General features: G+C 51.9%; 1 protein-coding gene across 2 annotated transcripts in view; it reads left to right on the forward strand.

Moving 5' to 3' along the window:
• Window positions 1-21,640, forward strand: part of NOD2 (nucleotide binding oligomerization domain containing 2) — a 36,436-nt gene that overhangs the window by 753 nt on the left and 14,043 nt on the right. The window contains exons 1-6 of one of the 2 annotated variants that reach the window (XM_078438633.2): window positions 729-4,357; window positions 5,675-6,141; window positions 11,943-12,048; window positions 15,372-17,190; window positions 21,197-21,280; window positions 21,491-21,574. In XM_078438633.2, the coding sequence (XP_078294759.2) occupies window positions 4,348-4,357; window positions 5,675-6,141; window positions 11,943-12,048; window positions 15,372-17,190; window positions 21,197-21,280; window positions 21,491-21,574 (2,570 nt within the window). In that variant the 5' untranslated portion in view covers window positions 729-4,347. Of the gene's footprint in view, window positions 1-728; window positions 4,358-5,674; window positions 6,142-11,942; window positions 12,049-15,371; window positions 17,191-21,196; window positions 21,281-21,490; window positions 21,575-21,640 lie in introns of those variants that run through there. The other variant, XM_078438634.2, reaches the window with a different exon arrangement.

Raw genomic sequence — 21,640 nt, forward strand, 5'->3', positions numbered from 1 at the left:
CAGCCATCTGGTCCTACTTGCTTTTGAGCAAACTAAAAAGCCTCCCCAAATCTTCTCTGGGAGGGCCTCCCCCATCTGGACCCCAGGCTGTGTGTCAGCTCTTGGCTTCTTCCTTCTTTCTGAGCCCTTAGGCTTGTCCCTCTTGTGGCCTCCGTCTCCCCATGGGCTGGTCTTGTCTGCCTAGTCCTGTCCCCTTGGTAAAGACCAGAGTGACATTTCCATTGCCTCTGCTCTCAGATTCTCTTTGCCAATTTGGGATCTGAGGCTGGGAGGGACCCCTATCTGGCCCAGCCACCTCCCACTGAGTGCAAGATCCCTCTGCTGGGTATGCCCAGTGACAGTGACTTACGAGGTGCCCGTTCAGTGTCCTACGGCTCTTGTTCCAATTAGCTAAAATCTATGACTTGCAGATTTCCCCTGCTTGGTTCCACTTCTGCCTCCTGGAACCATGCAGAGTAAATGCATTCTTTTTTATTTTGAAAGAGAGAGAGAGGGAGAGAGAGAGAGAGAGAGAGAGAGAGAGAGAGGGACAGCGTGAGTTGGGGAGGGGCAGAGAGCGAGGGAAAGAGAGAATCCCAAGCAGACTCTGCCCTGTCAGCGCAGAGCCCTGTGCGGGGCTTGAACCCATGAACCATGAGATCATGACTTGAGCCGAAATCAAGAGTTGGACGCTTAACCAACTAAGCCACTCAGGCGCCCCAGAGTAAATTCATTCTTTTCTCCCTGCCCTCATGGAGTTGGTATTCTAGAAAGGAGGAGGACAGCAATCAAATAAGTACATACGTGATATGTCAGGCGGTGAGAGGTGCTGCGGAGAAAAACAAAGCAGGCATGGGGGATGAGGGCTGGGGTTGGGTATTGCAATTTTATATAGCATAATCAGGGAGGGCCTCCCTGAGGTGGTGACAATTGAGCAAAGCCTTGAAGGAGGTGAAGGGTGAGCTATGTGAATATCTGACGGGAAGAACAGTTCACCTGTAGAGGGAAGAGCATGTGCAAAGGCCCTCAGGTAGAGGCATGCCTGGTGGGAGCAGGTCCAGCTTGTTCTGGGAACAAGGAAGAAGTCTGTGTGGCTGGAGCAGGGTGGGCGAGGTGCCCGTGGGGGATTAGTAGGACATGAGTACAGAGAGGTAAGGGGTGAGGAGGTGGGTGTCTGTTGCATGGGGCCTTGAAGGCCACTGTGAGGACTCTGGTTTTTACTCTGAGTGCATTGGGATCCACTGGAGGACTTTGAAGGCAGGAGTCACCTGCTCTGACTCAGGAGTTAGCAGAGACTAAGTCAGACTGTAGAGAGGTGAGGGCAGAAAGTGTGGAGTGGGGGGACGGCGAGGGGACCACTGTTGTCATTCTGGGAAGAGGCCCTGGGGGCTTGTACCCATGATATAGAGGCCGTGGGGAAATACCAGATTTTCCAATTTGAGGTATAGTTTGAAGGTAGAGTCAGGGAGATCTGGATGGGAGCGAAAGGTAGAGTCAAGGATGGGTCGGAGGTTTTTGGCTGGTGAGTCTGGAAATTTGGCCCTGCTGTCACCCGAGATGGGGGCTGTTTAGGGGATCTGGAGTGTTATGCTTTTTAAGTGTGAGATGCCCATTAGGCAGTCAGATAAGTTTAGTGGGGAGGTTGGAGCCAGGAAGAAAGTTGGGGGCTGGCATTTCAAGTCAGAAGAGCAGGTGAGCTCACCTAGGGAGGGAGACGCAACTCTGGGGCTCCCAGCATCAGGAACTAGCCAAGGAGACAGAAGGAGCAGCCGGTAGGATGGGAGGAGAAGTCAGAGTTGGGGGAGTGTTTCAAGGAGAGAGAGAGAGAGAGAGCATTCTGATAGATGCCTTTGCAGAGCTAGCCAGTCCAGAGCTGAGAGCCCAGCAATGTGCACGTCACTGGTGGCCATCTGGGGGACCCGGGAGGACGTGCCCAGAGGGCATGGGAGGGGAGGACTGGAGGAGAGCAGTACGGGCAAGAGACAAGGGCTCCTGCTTTGAAGGGAGTCACAGAATTGGGGTGGGAGCCGGCAGAGGAAGAGAAGGCTCTTATTCTCCTGATGGAGAGACTGCAGTCTGTGTGCGGGAGGGAAATGGTCTCCCAGAGAGAAGCTCGGGGAAGGGGGCAGAATACAAGAGGGTTGCAGGAGGGGCGGGGCTGGGTCCAAGGCCCCAGGGAAGGCCTGGGCCCCCCTGAGATAAAGGAGCCAAGGTTCCCTGGGCCTCCCTCCTTCTCTGGCCTGCATGGGCCCAGGGGGCTGAAATTTCAGCCCTTAAGCAAATCAGCGGGCTCAGAGGTCTGGAGAAAGTCGGCTGGCTGTGGTCTCAGGAAGGAAGGAGGTGTCAGGGCCTGGGCCTGGGCCTGGGCCCCGGGCCGGAGGGTCAGGGGAGGCCCACGTGGGTTGCCCCTTTTACTTGACTCTGTTTCATGCCTCTTTCTTTTCATGGGCCTCACCTTCCTCAAGAGAAGACTGTGAAGGACTCCAAACTTGCAGTAACTCAAGTAGAGAAGAAAAGACAGTAGAGAGAGATTTAGTTTGTCTGAAGGGGAAGTCTGAACAGGTGATAAGGAGGCAAGAAGCTGGATTTTCGGGACGGTTTTTATGAAATAAGGGTTGACTGGTCATCTGTTTTCTCTTGCTCCCAATTTAAGCTAAAGCAGGAGAAACTTAAGTTGGACATGATGAAGAAATTCCTGAGCTGGCAGCAAGGCCAGGTTTTCCCCCCGGATATTTACAAGGATGTTACGAGAACAATGCCTGCTCAGAGGCAGGGGTCTGACCAAATTGGTCCTTGGGGATTCCGCCTGCTCTGAGGTTTCTGGAAGGAGGCCAGGGAAGAGTTGGGACTTTCCAGCTGCTGGTGGGGGACCAGAGCCCCAACCCTTAGGGCTGAGGCCTGTCTCTCCCTGCAGGTGTCCACAAATCCTTGATATCACCAGTTGGGTGTGTGTGGCTCAAGCATTCTTGGTATGTTTAGGAAGGGCCCCTGCTTGTCCCCTTGTGGGTGAGCACAGTTGTGGGTGTGTCTCAGGTCGGGGGGAGGGGGTCTGTCGGTGCAGGTCATGGTGGACGCACAGGGCTTTCCACCAGAATGGATGAAAATTACCTACTTCTGCACAGTGGCTTGGCCAGCTCTGGCCTCCAGACCATCCTTTCAGGATTTCCCCGGGAGCTGGGGTCTGTGGGGAAATCTAGACCCACCGGTCCTGTGTCACTCAGCCTTTGCCTTCATGCCCAAGGCCTGCCCCCAGGGGACTTGGCCATGCCCACCAAGCCTAATGATCTCTGCAGGGGGAAAGGGTGGCCCAGGCTCTCCCGATGCAGAGGAGTGGGCTGCTGTTCATTCCCACGCATCCTCTGGGTAAGAGGATGTCAGCAAGGAATGTCAGGTCTCCTGTTTTTGATTCCTGGCTGCACACATAGCCGCCAGGCATTGGGTCAGAGGGAGAGCGCCCACCCCATCTCTGGGCTGTTCCCAGAGGGAGGTGGTTCTTTGCCCCAGGTCCTGGACAGGTGTGGCGGCGGGTCTGGCGTTTCTACAGCTGAGAGCTGTGCCAGGGCCAAGCCCAGACCTCTTCCTACCTGTCCTGTTCTCTCCTTTCCCCGCGCCCCATCTCTACCCTCCTGACTCCTCTGCTTGGCAGTGGACACAGGGCGGAGGCCTGCTTGTCCAGAGAGATCTATTTCAGCTCCTGACTTACAGCAGCCGCTGCACGGGGGATGCCCTCGCAAGCTGCCAGAACTGCAGGTAACCTTGCTGCCTCAGTTTCCTCATGTGGAGCCCAAGGATTTCCATCCTAAGTGTTGGCAGCAGTCTGGGTTGGAGACGTCTCCTGTCCCTTCCTTTGGCTGGCATATGTGGACCGGCGTAGAATGTTCCAGCCCCTCCCCTTCCTCGGTGGAGTTTTGATTCATAAGCATTCCCCCCAGCGTCCCCCGCGCCTCCCCGGGGCTCAGCCCTGTGCCAAGCTTATGGATGCCAGGATGAGTAAGACCCAGGCTTCTGCTTGGGCCAAGAAGGACGGGAGACACATAAACAGTAACGAGGAAAGTTGCAAAATCTCTAGGCACCTTGGCATCTGCTCCCTTGAGTATCTCAGAATGTCTCTGTTTTGTAAAAACAAGGAGGTGTTGCCCTTCCTTTTCCCTTTCCCTTTCCCTTTCCCTTTCCCTTTCCCTTTCTCTGGGCACTGTACCAGTCCGCGTCCCTGGTCCCTGTGACAGTCGCACAATGGAGCCCGCTGAGAGATTTTCTCTGCTGCTTGGGGACCCTCCCAGGGCTTGGAGCTCAGAGAAATCTCTTCCCCTCAGATTCCCAGAACCCAGAGTCTGAAGGCGGAGCCCAGAGCGAGCCACTGACAGAGGCATGACAGCATGTAATGTGTGGTACGGTGGCGGGAGTGAAAGGGAAGGGAGGGCCTGGGGGCCGTTGGGAAGGAGGCGGTGGTAAGTGGGGTCCGTGCTCTCCTAGGCTTTGAAATGACTTAGTTTGCGCTATGATTTTTGCTTCACCTGGGGCTGAGATTTTTTTTTAATGTTTGTTTATTTTTTAGAGAGAAAGAGAGACAGAGTGCTAGTGGGGGAGGGGCAGAGAGAGAGGGGGACACAGAATCTGAAGCAGGCTCCAGGCTCCGAGCTGTCAGCACAGAGCCTGACGCGGGGCTTGAACTTATCATAAATGGTGTGAGATAATGACCTGAGCCGAAGTCGGACACTTAACCACCTGAGCCACCCAGGTGCCCCTGAGATTGTTTTTTAAGTTTATTTATTTTGAAAGAGACAGACAGACAGAGTAAGCATGCATGCGTGAGCAGGGGAGGGGCAGAGAGAGAGGGAGTCCCGAGCAGGCTCTGCTCTGTCAGCACAGAGCTCGATGCCAGGCTTGAACTCACGAACCCATGAGATCATGACCTGAGCCGAAATCGAGTAGGACATTTAACCGACTGAGCCACCCAGGTGTCCCTGGGTTGGGATCTTTATAGCAGTATTCTGTTCTGTCCCTTGGAATCGCAGTGGGTTACCTACCAGGCATGGGCTCGGGCCCCTGTGTGGAACCCAAATATGGAGGGGATTGAAGGCATGCTTTCTGGAATTGCACTGCTTACGTTCAAACCCCAGCCCCACCTCATCAGTCTGTGAATTCTCGTATAAGTCAGTTGGCCTTCCCGTGCCTCAATTTCTTCGTCTGTAAAACGGGGCCGACATAGCATCTACTTCAGAGTGCTGACGAATTCACATGTGAAAGCATTTAGTATGGTGCCAGCATTTTGCCTGTGCTTAGTAGCTATTAGCTGTCATTGGAGAGAGTGCTGCTGTCCGCCTGAATCCAGCCGGCAGGGCATAGCCCTCTCCTAAGATCTCAAAGAGTGCTCATTTCCAGGTTCCTTGGGAACATTGCTCATAATATCAGCGCAAGCCTTACTAAACTTCTTAAGGCAGAGAGGAAGGCAGATGTGGAAACCAGGAGTCTTGATTTAACTCCCGGCTGCTTCGAACTCTCTGTGGGACCTTGGACCAATTTCTTGCCTTCTCTGGGCCCCAGTCTGTACATCTGTATAATGGAGAGTGTGGACTGGGTGATATCCGAGTAGATCTGTGGCCTCTCCGGACTTGGGGTGGGGCCGAATTGCCCCCTCCACTGCCCCCTGCCTGCCTCCAGAGGAGTCCTGTGCTGATCTCACTCTCCTTCCCAGGTTATGAGATGTGCACACAGGAGGCTCTCCAGGCGCAGAGGAGCCAGCTGGTGGAGCTGCTGGTCTCGGGGTCCCTGGAGGGCTTCGAGAGCATCCTGGACTGGCTGCTTTCCTGGGAAGTCCTCTCCTGGGAAGACTACGAGGGCCTCAGCCTCCTGGGCCAACCCCTCTCCCAGTTGGCCAGGCGCCTCCTGGACACTGTCTGGAATAAGGGTGCTTGGGGCTGTGAACAGCTCATTGCAGCTGTCCGGGAGGCCCAGACCGGCTGTCAGGCTCCGGAGCTTTCCTGCCGCTGGGATCCCCACTCACCCCACCCAGCGCATGACCTGCAGAGTCACCGGCCCGCCATCGTCAGGAGACTCTACAGCCACGTGGAGGGCGTGCTGGACCTGGCACAGGAGCGGGGTTTCATTAGCCGGTATGAATGTGATGAAATCAGGCTGCCTGTTTTCACGTCATCCCAGCGGGTAAGGCACTTCCGTTTTGGGCGATCAGAATTCATAGGAAAAGAGTGTTTAGTCACCGAGACTAAGTTGCCTTTGTGGAGTCAGCCCTCTGGGGAGAAAGGTGATGGGATGCTCCCTAACAAGGCAGCCAGGCAGGTAAAAGTTGTTCAGGGCCTGCTTTGTGCGACTTTGGGCTTCTCTCTGGGGACTCTCCATCCTTAATCTCCCCTGTCTCCTTTCCTCATCTGTAAAGCATCAGTAAAGCTCTCGGGAGAAGTCACTGAGTTCATGTGCATGATGCTTAGAACGGTGTCTACCAGATTCACTGCTCGTTTCCATTGGCTGCTCTCAGCTCTGTTCTCAATGCTCTTCTGTACTCGTATGCTTCTTGGCTCTCTTGAATTAACAGCTCAACAGATCATGAAAATTCGTTGGATTGTATCTGTATTTAATAATTTTTACGTTGCACTTAGTACATCATTTAACTTAATAGTTAGTCGTTAATTATTAGTAAGAGCCTGCTATGGACTAATGTAGCCTAAATGTCCACATTGGATTTCTAATACGGACTTGCATTGGCTCGTGGACCTTCAGAGCTGGGGTGCAACTCCCTCCGAGGATGCCATTCCACGAGACCAGAAAAGTGTCTTGGAAACTCTTTATTCACTTTTCCCCAGACAGTGACCCTCAGGGCTCTTGTGATACAGATGGAACAGTAGCTGACATCCCATTTTATATATTGGAAAATTGATGCCCAGAAAAGGGGTTTGGTGGCATGAGAGTGCCATGTTGGACCAAGTACCTTGACTCGTTTGTTCATTGTTAATTTATTCATTCATTTATTTGGCCAGAATATAGGTAGATGCCTACTATGTGCCAGATTCTTGAATCTTATTGGGCTCGATAAGCAGGCATTCAATAAATACTTGTTGACGAAGCACATGGATTATTGAATGAATTACAGCTAAATTGCAGCATTAGGATGGGCTGAATTGGGGGACTTTCTAGTTTTTATTTGACTATTTAGAAAAGTGTATTTGGCATTTAGGTAAGTGGTTGAGACTGATAGGATAAGCCAGTCTGTCCTCAGGACTGTTTTAAAGCTAGCTCAAGGTGGCTGAGTATTTACAGAGCAGATGTGATGTGGTCCCCTCTCGTTACTCCTTAGTTCACATGAAACCTACAATTGTCCCCTGAGTACTAGCTCCTTGATCCTGGCCCTGTGGGGATTACAGAAGACATGTTAGTTGTTGCACCTACCTTGGTGTCTTTTGTGATCTGTTGAGGGGATCAAATCAGCCCACACGGGAAGTTAAAGAATTGTGTCTTGTCATTTTTGATGGCATGTTCAACAATGTGGTCTGGTCTGGATGCTCTGATGGGTTTAGAGAAGGTGGCCTCGGGTCTAGAGAAAACAGGGCACTAAGAGAGGAGGTAATTGGGTTGATGAAAAAAGAAAACAGGAGAACTCATGGGCCAAAGAAGAAATCATAATGGAAATCAGAAAATATTCGGAACCAAACAATAATGAGAACCTGGTTTATAAAAATTTATGGGGGACAGTGAAAGCAGAACATTGAAGGAAATTTGTAACCTTAAATACTGATATTAGGAAAGAAGAAAGGCTGCATTTTAACAAGCCAAGAATCCATCTGAAGAAAGGGCTCTGTGGGCAGCAGAAGCAGGGAGGGCTGGGACTGAGCTGAGTAGCTGACAAGAGATCTGCAGGTGGTAGGAGTTTACAAAGGGACTGGGCTGCCTGAGGTTGAAGTTTTTAGAATCCAGTTCTCTCTGAGCCTGTTTTGAGCTCTGGAATGCTATTGTTCTCGAACTTGGTGGCTTTCCTCCAGTGGCTGCATTTCTGACAAGTGTGGGTGGCTCTTGTGGTGTGTCCCACTAACCTTATCTTCCCAATCCAGGACTTCCTTGTATACTCTCATATACTGACCTTATAATTTCCTGTAAAGAGGTGGTTGTCATAGATTGCAGGCTGGGGGCTGAAAAATGCTATGGAACAAATCAAAATGTAAGGTAAAGAACCATATCCTTAAATACCCAATGCTACTATTCACCGAGTGCCTACCATGTACCGGGCACTGTCCTTAGCCTCTATATTTATTGTCTCTAAGCCACACTGCTACCTTCCAAGGGTGTAGTGTTGGCTATACTGTTTCTTAACAGTGAACACTACTACCCAAACTACCCATTTGAGAAGTGGCCCAGCTAGAGTTCAAATCCAGGCCTGACTGTCTCCAGAGCTTATGATCTTTACTCTCTGACATGAAATATGGGGCTTCATGGGGTGAACTCGCACAGGTGAGCATAACAGTTGCTAGCAAACCTGAGGCTGTAATACCAGCTGTCCATCTGACTTGTGCACCTGCTAAGGTGGCTAGGGCCAGGGTGTCAGACTGAATCGCTTGACTCTTTTACAATATTAACTCCAACACCTTTAACTTGGGAAATGTAGCATGCCAACAGAGAAACGTATAATGCCCTATATGGTGGTATAAACATGTTCCCATTCACCCATGCGAAGGCATAGAATGTTACTAGTACTTTCCTCGATCGCAACCGCTAGCCTGACTTCTGTGTTAAATCAATTCTTTGCTTTTCTTTATAGTTTTAACACCTTATGCAATGATTCTCCGAGCAATGTGTTTTGTTTTGAAAAACACCTAGCAAGCACAAGCATAGCGGTGTCTGGAAAGGGTAGTGCTGCCTCACTTTCTTGGATGCAGGCTCCCAGGAGCAGGGATGCTGAACAGGGTCTCAGGGACATGGTCTGGCTTCACCTTCTCAAGTTTGTATGGGCTCCTGCTGAGAAGTCAGTGGGCAAAGTCATGAGTGAGTCCTGAGAAATATAGGATTCACTACAGCTGGAGGATCTGGTAGGGCGGATATGAGTCAGGGGCCGGATGTCCAGCAGGAATATGGTCAGAGGAAGTGGGCTCTCTGTGTGTTCGGTTGTAAGCTTGTCAAAGGCTCTTCCAGCTCCCAGGAATAGGGCCAGGCCAAACACTTCTGTGGGGTGAAATGGGTGTCCTCAGCTGACCCAGGCAACAGGGGGCGAGAGAAAGAATGATATTAGCCTGTGGCGCAGACACACCAAATATAGATTAGGATTAGAGCCAGGCCTGCCTGGACATTTAGGATATAATTACCCTCAACACGTCTGAGTCTTGAGTCACACTGCTCCAATCTTCCTCGACTAGTGGTCTTCTGCTTGCAGTGCGGAGCTGTCATCCCAAGATTTCCCTTTATGGTCCTCTTGTGTTGGTTTTCCTAAATCCTGATTACTATGTCTTCCTTTTCATGGTTTGTTCTGTTCTGGGAGATCAGGTCTCACCTCTGCTTTAAAATGAGTATATAGGAGTTAAATTTTAAGCTCTTCTATATGGCAGACTTTCCTCATATTTGGTCAGTAATTTGGCTGGGTATAGAATTCTGGGTTGGTCATCATTTTTCTTCAGAATTTGAAGATGATCACTCCCTTATCTACTGTCTTCCAGAGAAGAATTGCTAGAATTCCAAAACTATTTTATAGCTCGTTCTGGAAGCATGTAAAATTTTCTTTTGGCCCTTAACATTCTGAAATTTCACAATGATGTGCCTTAGTGTTTTTCCATTGTGCTGGACACTCAAGGGGCACTTTGAACCGAAAACTCATGTCTTTATTGTCTGGAAAATTTTCTTGGTTACTTCATTGGTGATTTCTTTCTGTTTTCTCTCTTCTCTCTTTATGGAACTACTATTTGAATTTTAGGACTCCTGGACTGATCCCCTAATTTTCTTCTCCTTCTTTTCTGTTTTCCATCTCTGTGTCCTTTTGTACTGCTTCCCCTATGATATCTTCAACTTATCTTTAAAACCTTGCATTTTTCATTTTTGCTATCACTTTTAATTTCCAAGAGCTATTTACAAATGTTTCTTATTATAGCATCCTGTTTTTGTTTTACGGATGCAATTTCTTGTCTTACTTAAGGATCATGATGATACGGTGTGGGTTTTTTGGTGTTGTTGTTACTGTCATTGTTTGTTTGTTTTGTGGGGGGGGGGCAGATTTTATTTTTTCACCCTGCATCACCTTTTTATCCTACAAGTTGCTTTTCCCTTCTCCACTTATTTGGGCTCAGTCTCCCATATTAGATGCTTTCTTTGGGCATATGATGATCCTTAGTTGTCTTCTCATGACTGAAATAGACTCTCTAAAACTTACTGGAAACTCAGAGGCTGCAGGTGATACTTGTCTACCTTGAGTTTCACTGTAGACATTTTGGGAAGTGGTTCTTTTTGTATCTTGAGACCTTTCCTAGGCTGGTCAAGTTACCAGTGTAGACGTCACAGACCTCCTGCCTGGAAGTAAAGGTCTGACCGCCAGAGTTGTGGGAACCCAGTGAGTAAGAGGGCTGAGGGCTGGGTGGTTATAGTGTTGGGGAGAGGTATCAGCATTCAATACTCATTTTGCACGTGGTCATTTAAACCTTCTTTTAGGGTATGACACCCACTTCCATTATTGTACCTGGTGCCTCCCAGTCCAGGGACCCTGTTTGAGCCTTTCCAGAATGCAAATCTCTGCACTTTGCCATGGCAGGGCAGGGACGGTTGCTGTTGACTTGGAGTGGGTAAAGGAAACTGGAGATCTATTTTATAAACAACTTTGACTTAGCCCTCCTTAATTTGACCATTTCCTTTGGTTCTCAAGGTACCTGATGCTTTTTTTTTTTTTTTTTACATGAAAAGATTTTTTAAAGTTCGTCATTTCTTTCTTTTTATTTATTTTTTTTGACAGAGAGATAGCAAGCAGGGAAGGGGCAGAGAGAGAGGGAGAAAAAGTCCCAAGCAGGCCCCACCCTGCCAGTGCAGAGCCCTATGCGGGGCTGGAACTCACGAACTGCAAGATCACGACCTGATCCAAAATCAAAAGTCAGATGCTTAACCGACTGAGCCACCCAAGTGTCCCTGTACCTGATGCTTTTAATTCCAGAGACCTTTATAGATTCTGAGATGTACATTGTGTGCTTTTCAACCTGCCCATTGTTGGATGAGGATTTGGCCTTCGGGGCTCTTCTAAGTCTATTACTATTTATTCATTTGGCAAGTCCTTAAGTTCATGCTCTGTGCCAGGCACTGTTCTAGGTGTTGAGGATATATCGGTGAACAAAACAGACAAAAACCCTTGTCCTGGAAATACTCACATTCCAGTGCAGGGAGACGGGCAATAAGCAAAAGGAGGAAATGGCAGAACATCCTGGGAGGTGATATGTGCTGTGGAAGAGAAGTAGAATGTGTCTGAGGGTTCAGAGTTACAGAGTTGCACCTGTAGGTGTGGGGGTGGGTGTAGATTAGGGGTTTTGTTTTGGGTATCTTAAGCCGGAGGTGTTTACGGAACATGTAAGTGGAGACAGCAGGGAGGTAGTTTGAGATGTGCCCAGCGAAGGTTCAGGGGAGCAGTTCGGGTTGGCGATGAAAATGTGGGAGGTCGTACTCAGAGATGGGATTTCAAGCCTCAGGGCTCCATGAAATCACCTCTCTTCCAAATGATTTGCAGCTTCCAGAACTGTTTTTCCTATCCTTGCAGGTTTATAGATTTATATCTTTTTTTTTCTTTCCTTTTTTTATGTTATTCACTCTTACTCGGGGCCAGATTGGCTGTGTGTTCACTCTGCCATGTAATACCGTGTCTTGCTGTTGTGGCTGTTTTACTGGCGTTTTATTGGGGTGGGGGGAGAGACGTCTATGAAATTGGAGTAATCCGCGGAAACCTTCACACACCCGTCCGTCGGCTTTCTGGAAAGACACCGACTTTTGCTTTCCCACAGGCAAGAAGGCTGCTGGATCTTGCGACCGTGAAGGCGAATGGGTTGGCCGCCTTCCTTCTACGACATGTTCAGGAATTGCCAGTCCCGGTGGCCCTGCCTTTCAGTGGTATGTATATGTTCTTCTCAGTTCATCAGAAAGGGAAAGAAAGGCTGTACAGATTGAAGGTTAAGAGCGAAACTCCAGAGCGAGACATCCGTTAGATTTCTCCTCACTGGCTGTGCAGGCCTCCCTCAGGCTCAGTTTCCTGATTTCAAGGATAACACCACCACCGACTCACCGGGCTAGTGGGAAGATCGAAAGGGTTCCCATGTGTAATATTAGGGTTAGCTTTTATTCGTGAGCTGCACCGTGAAAACTGGAGCTACCACGCGTTGACGCTAAAAACAGGTGTCCCATACTGGCCCAACTCTGATTATCTGCACTGAAAAGGAGACACTTTTGAGATAGGGCTGTTATCTCTTGATTTCTGCAGTCACTATCAGAAACCCCAGGACCGAGTGGACTTAGATAATGTGGTATCTCTCATTGCACACGTTCACCGACCCATCTCTGGAACGGGAGGGGGCTCGGATAACTCAGCTGCAACAGCTCAGGCGTCCTCCCGGGTGCTCTGTTTGCGACAGTCTTAAGAAATGGCTGTTATTTTTTCCACTTTACAGAGGTGAAAACTGGGGCAGGGAGGGCGAGTGACGGGCTGGGGAGCACAGTGCTCCGATTGGCCCTTGGTTAATGTGTGCCATTGACATCATCAAGCACAGCTGGCTTTCATGCGTTTTACCACTATGACATGGTGCAAGATCCCCCAGGGTGACAATTCCGAAGTTGATGATGGACATGTATTTGGGTTTAAAATGAGAGAGGGGTGCCTGGGTGGCTCAGTCAGTTAAGCGTCCGACTTCAGCTCAGGTCACGATCTCACGGTCCGTGAGTTTGAGCCCCGCGTCGGGCTCTGGGCTGATGGCTCAGAGCCTGGAGCCTGCTTCCGATTCTGTGTCTCCCTCTCTCTCTGCCCCTCCCCCGTTCATGCTCTGTCTCTCTCTGTCTCAAAAATAAAATAAACGTTAAAAAAAAATTTTTTAAATGAGAGATACCTTTTTTTTTTTTTTTTTTCCTTTCTCCCCCTGGAGAATTTTATATTGTTGGTGGCTGGAAAACCTGCCTTAGAAATCAGGGTATTAGAGGGGCGCCTGGGTGGCTCAGTTGGTTGAGCGTCCGACTTCGGCTCAGGTCACGATCTCACAGTTCTTGGGTTCGAGCCCTGCGTTGGGCTCTGTGCTGACAGCTCAGAGCCTGGAGCCTGCCTTAGGTTCTGGGTCTCCCTCTTCCTCTGACCCTCCCCTGTTTGTGCTCTGTCTCTCTCTCTTTCAAAAATAAACATTAAAAAAAAAAAAAAAGAAATCAGGATATTAGAGAAAAAGGTGTATATTTTCTGGTATCCATTCAGGGCTCCTGGTATATCCAGAGGGCATTAAGAGCGGTGCTAATCATCAGCTCTGGGAGCAGAAGAGGAGACACAAACACAGGGCATCTCCTTCGGATGCATAAATACAGCTTTGGTATTCCAAGGGTGCTCTGTGAGAATTTCTTGTTCCCTTCTGAGTTGAGAACAAATGGGCCAGTATTTGGTTGGGAGCAGTGAGGCCATGATGCTCTAAGGTCCCCCAACCCTGGGGCCTCTGGACCAGCACTTCCTCATTCCCTAAAAGGGAACTACCCCCTGACACAGGAAGTGGTTTGTTCGCATTGGCTACTGGGCTAATAAAGGAAAAGCAGCAGTCCTGTGGGCACACCCTGTGTTGCAGAGGGCCGGCGAAGAAGATGGGGAAGTGAGTCTTGATTAAAGAATCTCGTCCACGTGCTTGACCCGGGCACCCTAGTGACGCTGAGGCCATTCAGTGTCAGGTCCACTTGGATCATCCAGGATAATCTCCCCATCTCGGTGTCTTTAGTTCAGTCACATTTATCGAGCCCTTCTTAAATTTAATTTGATTTGTTTTAATTTATGTTTTTATTTGAGAGAGAGAGAGAGAGAGTGGGGGAGAGAGAGAATATCTCAGGCAGGCTCCATGCTTAGCAGGGCTCCATCCCATGACTCTGGGATCATGATCCGAGCTGAAATCAAGAGTTGGACGCTCAACCAACTGAGCCACCGAGGCGCCCCTGGCTAGTCCCTTTTTTTTATTATTAAAAAAAAAAATTAGGGGCGCCTGGGTGGCTCAGTCGGTTAAGCGTCCGACTTCAGCTCAGGTCATGATCTCGCAGTCCATGGGTTCGAGCCCCGCGTCGGGCTCTGTGCTGACAGCTCAGAGCCTGGAGCCTGTTTCAGATTCTGTGTCTCCCTCTTTCTCTGACCCTCCCCTGTTCATACTCTCTCTCTCTCTCTGTCTCAACAATAAATAAATGTTAAAAAAAATTTTTTTTAAATTAATGTTTATTTATTTTTGAGAGAGAGAGAGATACAGAGCATGATGGGGGGGGGGGGGTGGTGGCGAGCAGAGAAAGAGGGAGACCCAGAATCTGAAGAAAGCTCCAGGCTCTGAGCTGTCAGCACAGATCCCGACGTGGGGCTCAAACCCCACGAACCGTGAGACCGTGACCCGAGCTGAAGTCGGACGCCCAACCGACTGAGCCACCCAGGTGCCCCTCTGGCTAGTCCCTTTTTAGCAAGTCCAGTAACGTGTTCGTAGATCATACGGATTAGGACATGGGTGCTGCTGGTGTGCCTACCAAATCCTTTAGTAATAATGATAATAAATACCATCTTCTGAGAATTTGTCATATGTCAGACATTCTTCCAAACTATTTTATCTCATTTCCTCCTGTAACAATCCTTCAAGGTGTGGATTGTCCCTAATTCTGGGGATAAGTATACTGAGGCCAGAAAGGTTGAGTGGCTTGTGCAAGCTAATGGTGGACCCAGCTTTCAAAGTCAGGTGTATCTGACTTTAGAAACTGCGCTCCTAGGCTCTTACACCGTTTGTCTTTAGAAAGACACAACCGAGGTTGAGTGGTGAAGGCTATCTGACCAGTATGGCGGGACAGGCATTGGAATGCCGGTCTTCTGATCCCAGCCCAATGCTCCTTCTAATCTACAGATCTTCCCGATGTCAGTAATAGTAATACCACTCGCTAATATCCTTTGAGCATTTTGTGTTGGGCACTGAATGGAAGCACTTGACTTGAATTATCTTAATTGGTCTGTGTAAACCCTATAAGGTAGGGACCACCATTTTCCCCCTTCACAGGGGAGGAGACCCAGGTTAAGGAAGGTTACGTGACTATCATCAAAGCCCGTAGCTTGCAAGGGGACAGCCAGGACTGGCCCGCGCCGGCTAGAGTCTCCACACAGAACATCACATTCCCCCATGCACCTGCTCTGTCAGATGGCGTCTTCCCCACGATCCTGCCTCATTTGCCTCTTCTTCCAGATGCCGCGTGTGAGAAGTACATGTCCAAGCTGAGGACCACGCTATCTGCTCAGTCTCGTTTCCTGAGCACCTATGATGGGGCAGACAATCTTTGCCTGGAGGAAGTGTACACAGAGAATGTTCTGGAAATCCGGACAGAGCTGGGCGTGGCCGGCCCCCCACCGAAAAGCCCCGCCACCCTGGGCCTGGAGGAACTCTTCAGCACCTGTGGCCACCTCAACGAAGACGCTGACACCGTGCTGGTGGTGGGCGAGGCGGGCAGCGGCAAGAGCACTTTGCTGCAGCGGGTGCACTTGCTGTGGGCCACGGGGCGCCACTTCCGGGAATTCCTCTTCGTCTTCCCATTCAGCTGCCGGCAGCTGCAGCGTGTGGCAAAGCCGCTGTCCGTGCAGACGCTGCTCTTTGAACACTGCTGTTGGCCCGACGTCGGCCGCCAGGACGTCTTCCAGTTCCTCCTTGACCACCCCAACCGCGTCCTCTTAACCTTCGACGGCTTCGACGAGTTCAGGTTCAGGTTCACGGATCGCGGCGAGCGCCACTGCTCTCCGACCGACCCCACGTCGGTCCAGAATCTGCTGTTCAACCTACTGCAGGGCAACCTGCTGAAGAACGCCCGCAAGGTATTGACCAGCCGTCCGGACGCGGTGTCGGCTTTCCTCAGGAAGTACCTGCGCGTGGAACTCAACCTGAAGGGCTTCTCGGAAGAGGGCATCGAACTGTACCTGAGGAAGCGCCACCGCGAGCCGGGGGTGGCCGACCGCCTCATCCGCATGCTCCGAGCGACCTCAGCCCTGCACGGCTTGTGCCACCTTCCCGTCATCACGTGGATGGTGTCCAAATGCCACCAGGAACTGTTGCTGCAGGGCGGGGGGTCCCCAAGGACCACCACGGATATGTACCTGCTGATCGTGCAGCATTTTCTGCTGCGCGCCTCCCCGCCCGACGCGGCCCCCCGCAGCCCGGGGTCCGGGCTGCTTCGAGGCAGGCTCCCCGCCCTTCTGCACCTCGGCTGGCTGGCCCTCTGGGGCCTGGGCATGTGCTGCTACGTGTTCTCCTCCAGGCAGCTCCAGGCGGCACACGTCGACGGCGACGACGTCTCTCTCGGCTTCCTGGTGCGCGCCAAGAGCGTCGCGCCCGGGAGCGTGGCCCCCCTGGAATTCCTGCACATCACCTTCCAGTGCTTCTTCGCCGCCTTCTACCTCGTGCTCAGCGCCGACGTGCCACCATCCTCGCTCAGACGCCTCTTCCGCTGTCACACGCCGGGCGGCTCGCTCCTGGCCAGGCTGCTGCCCGCGGCGTGCGTGCGGCGCCCGGGGCGCGAGGAGGGCGGCGTGGCGGCGTTGCTCCAGGAGGCCGAGCCGCACAACCTCCAGATCACGGCGGCCTTCCTGGCGGGGCTGCTGTCCCGGGAGCACAGGGGCCTGCTGGCCGAGGGCCAGGCGTCTGAGAAGGCCCTGCTCCGGCGCCGGGTCTGCGCCCGGTGGTGTCTGTCGCGCAGCCTCCACAAGCACTTTCACGCCATCCCCCCGGCCGTGCCCGGGGAGGCCAAGAGCATGCACGCCATGCCCGGGTTCGTCTGGCTCAGCCGGAGCCTGTACGAGATGCAGGAGGAGCGACTGGCGCGGGAGGCCGTGCGAGGCCTGAAGGTCGGGCACCTCAAGCTGACCTTTTGCGGCGTGGGCCCCGCGGAATGTGCCGCCCTGGCGTTTGTGCTGCGGCACCTGCGGCGGCCCGTGGCCCTGCAGCTGGACCACAACTCTGTAGGTGACGTTGGTGTGGAGCAGCTGCTGCCTTGTCTCGACGTGTGCAAGGCTCTTTAGTGAGTGTTGCTGGGCACTGCCCGCTGTGCACAGGTTGGCGGGGGGGGGGGGGGGGGGGGGGGGGGGGGGAGGGGGGGGGAGGGATGCCACCCCGGAGATGCCGGTGTGGGAGCACCAGGCTGGGACCCAGGAGTCGGGGCCCAGCGCCAGCCCCGCCACCCCTTCTGTGCAACCCCCAGCCCAGCCCCTTCCCCGGTCCGAGCCTTCGTTACAACGTAGGAGAATGACAGCCGTGCTTATTGAATGTCCTGGGTGTCAGGCACTGTGTTACACGCTTCCTGGAATTAATTCCTTTAATCTCCGTGACCACCCTGGGCTGTAGGCAGGGACGTTATTATCCCCCTTATCCTCAAAATTTTTTAATGTTTACTAATTTTTGAGAGAGAGAGAGAGCGTGAGCGGGGGACTGATAGAGGGTCTGAAGCAGGCTGTGTGATCCAAGACTCAGCTCAAGAACTGTGAGATCGTGACCTAAGCTGAAGTTGGACGCTCAACCCCCTGAGCCACCCAGACGCTCCCCATTATCCTCAAATCGAGGCTCAGAGAAGCAAAGTGACTGGTCTCGAGTGACCCAGGAAATGGTAGAGCTGGGGTTCACATATAACACCTTTCCGGGGACAGGTCTGTGCTCCCCACAAGCAGCCTATCTATGGACAGCGTTCAGGGGCTCCATGAGAACCTTGAAGTGATGTGCAAAGTTTTGTGTACTAAGTGTCTGTATTAGGAACGAGCCGAAATTTAGAGGTGACTTGTGCCCCACCAGAGATTTTAAAATCCCAATGAGATGAGGATTTCAGGATCCGAGAGCTGGAAAGTGGCCACGGACTGCCACCTGCCCTCGTAGCCCGCATGCTGTGCAGGGTCCAGGTGAGATTTTCGCCACCACCCGTACTGCTCCCAGCACCCTCCCCCCGCCCCCTCTGAGGGCGGGAGCTTTCCCCCTTGGGAATGTCTGTTCCAGCACCCGTGGGCCAGGTGAGAGCAGAGGGCATGCCCGGGTCTCGTGGCCAGCGTTCTGCAGACTCCCCAACTTCCCTTCCATCCTTGAAAGGGGGTGTCCTGCGCCCTGTTTAAAACCGCTGAAAAAGCAGAAGGTAGCTTCAAGTTAAAATCGACTCACGGCCTTCCAGGGCTTTTGGTCTATCCCAGGTGACTTTATTTGCCCCGAAGCAAGGGACAAGCCTCTCCTTGAATATATTACGATGGCCTACTTCCTCTGGGCTACAGCATTAAGACTTTTTTTTTTCTCTTTGGAGCAAACATATGGATATCTCTTAGAAATTGTAGGGTGGCCTGTGTTATCCTTTCCATAGGGACCATGGTCATAAGTTTGTTTGCATAATGTAATAATAATATAATGTTAGCATATTTTATGCAGCTCACGTGTGCATTATAGGTAATGTATGTTGTGAATATATCAGGAGGAAACAGATGACACATTGAAATTGGGTGGTTTGCGGACTGTTTAGAAGGGACTGGGCAGCAGTTAGGAAGAGCGAGAAGGGAAAGTGCAGGGTCCTGGGGCCAGTGACTGTGGCGGTGGGGGTGGGGACGGGGCTGTCACCGTCCTCAAGCCTGGAGGGGCAGGGCTGGGGGAGAGGTGTGGAGAAGGCTGCCTGATAGAAACTGAGGCTACAGAAAGCTGGAAGGGTGAGGTCTGGGGGAATAAACCCTGGCTCTTCCTCCCCTTCTTGCTCTTGCCTTGACCCCCAGACAGAAAGCCAACACAGGGTGCCTGCTGCTGTAGTCCATGGGCATCAGCCCCTCAGGACCGAGAGCCAGGTAGAAAGAGGAAAGCGGATCTGGCCAGGGAAATGGAAAGATGGCCAGCACAATACTCGATCTCCCCAGGAAGGAGGAACCGCCATATTTTCACTCAAGAAGTCCGAGACCTATCTGTGGGAGTCATTTACCAGATAGAATTATGAGTCCATTCTTGTGGATACTGAGCCCATAGTTGTCAAAGGGGTCCTCGAGCCCCGGGAGGTCAGGAACCGCTGGCTGGGATGATCCTTCTAGACCAGTCCATCCCTAGAATGAATGGATCCTCTCTCCTCAGGAAAGCCTTGCCACTCCCAGGATGTGTCCAAGGGCTGAGGGGGGGGCTAGAGGTCTCTCTCTGTTTTCGGAGGAAGATGAGGATGCTCATCTTCCATGCTCAGCCTAGAGGTGCAGAGAAGCATGTAGAAATGCAGATTCGGAAGCCTACCCCCAGCGATTCTCGCTCCCTCGGTCGGGGGGGGGGCGGGGTGCGGCCAGGGATCGATGTTTTCTAACTGACATTCCTGGTGATACTGTTCCAAGGAGTCCAGAGCCACCCTGTGAAAACAGCTGGTCTGTGGGAACCAGCTTGATTTTCCATGAGCAATAAAAGACCTTGACTAAGTTCTACTGCTCTTTACTCTCCACACAGAAATTGCCAGCATTATGTGGGAGGGGAAATGATCTGGAGGTCAGGTATTTCCTGTGTGTGTGTGTGTGTGTGTGTGTGTGTGTGTGTGAGAGAGAGAGAGAGAGAGAGAGACAGAGAGAGAGAGAGAGACAGAGAGACAGAGACAGACAGAGAGAGAGAGAGAGAGACAGAGAGACAGAGATAGACAGAGAGAGACAGAGGCTGGCGAGGTGCTCCTCTCCCCCAGAGCCATACTGTATCTCTCCCACTTGAAATGTTTCCATGCCAACAGAAACAAACCCTCAGCCTCCAGGAAGCCTGTCTACAAAGTGCCCCCATATAGCTTTCTTTAGGCCCTGGATCTGACTCTAGGGTTCTGGCTTTCAAAATTTTTTGGCTGCAGGGGGCCTTGGGACAGAGGCGTACAAGGTCATGCTTAACAGTGGGCTTTAAAGAGCCAGACCGCCTGGGGCCCAGATCCTTTAGGTGCTGTGCAACCTTGGCAAAGTCACTTCACTTGTCTGTGCCTCAACTGCCTTCCCTCTAATGGACATCATAATGGTACCTACGTCGTGGGCTTTTGTGAGGATTAAACACCTTTACTATTGGGAAGCGCTTGGGTCGGTGCTGGCACATCAGATGCCCCATGTGTGCGAGCAGCCGTGATTACAGCTACCTTCTGCCTGCGCCAGGCACTCACAGGGCTTTGTGTGTGCTGTCTCTTTAAATCCTCTCTCAGCCAGGTGAGGCTGGGAATACCATCTTCCCCCCCACCTTTTTTTTTTTACAGCAAATAGCTAGTAAGTGGCTGCTGAGGATGAGAGTTTCCACGGAGGGAAGATTCCAGATCCCCAAGCTGTTAGCCTTTAAGTCAGGGTCTCCCAGATCTGCCCGAGGATGAAGAATCCTAGGCACGGTTGTTAATATACACAGATCCCTGGGCCCCAACCCCGCACCCCACCCCCACTCCCAGAATTGCCAGCTCCAGGGGAGGGGCCCCAGAGTCTGTATTTTAGGGATGCTTTCTGAAGATCTTGTGATCAGGTGAGTTTGGGGGCGCCACCCTGAGAGGAGTGTCAGAGGGGGCTTTCTGGGCAGGGTCTGACGACAGGAGTGATGTCACTGGGGTGAAGTGCTGGACGGCAGGGCCTCCCTGACCACGGCTCACTTGCTGGTGTTCCAGAGTCTTGGCCACTCTTGTCTGACTGGTCTGCCGTCTGGTACCCACCGTCACCCCCAGGGTGGCCTGGCTAGTTCCCGACACACCCTCCCAGCTAGGAACCTTCTGTGAGGCTGCTATGGTGATCATTTCTGTTTTACAACATGGAAACAGTGCCTCAGCCTAGGACTCCAGTGACCCGCCGGGACTCCAGCGTTCTTTAGCAGGAACTCTGGGGCCCCACCTCCTGAGCGGTCCCCCACATGGTGCATGACGTCAGCACCCTGACCAGGGATGGGGGCGTCTCCTCTTTCTTGGGGTGCTCAGCCCTTGCGGTGTTTCCCAGAAACACAGATGCTGGCACTTTGGGCACGAGCAGAAGTCTCTTTTGGGGTCTTGTTTATTTCTCTTTTCTCAGCTCCATTTTCCAAATCTATTTGTCTTTTTTTCTTAGCTTGCGAGATAACAATATCTCAGACCGAGGCATCTGCAAGCTCGTCGAACATGCTCTTCACTGTGAGCAGCTGCAGAAGTTAGCGTAAGTTGGGCTCGAGTGGTGGACATCGTGTCCCCGGCCACGCTCCGGGTCGTGCCGTTTGGGCAGCAGCCGTGAGCTGCGGCGAGGGTGTTGGCATATTTGGAGGGTGCAGGTGACTCCTGGGTCGTGGGAACGGGCTACCCTGGGCTTGGGGTGGTCCCTGACTGCTGTGCTAGGTCTCCATGTCTCCTCTCCTTTGGAACGTTCCAGTCTCTTCAACAACAAACTGACCGATGGCTGTGCACACTCCGTGGCGAGGCTCCTTGCGTGCAGGCAGAACTTCTTGGCTTTGAGGTGAGCCCAGGGCTTTCCTATTCTGTGGAAATTGTTTTTCTTCTTCAGAGCTGAGTCAGTTCGGTC

Source organism: Panthera onca, chromosome E2 (assembly GCF_046562875.1).
Source record: "Panthera onca isolate mPanOnc1 chromosome E2, mPanOnc1 haplotype 2, whole genome shotgun sequence".
Classification (NCBI taxonomy): Eukaryota; Metazoa; Chordata; class Mammalia; order Carnivora; family Felidae; genus Panthera; species Panthera onca.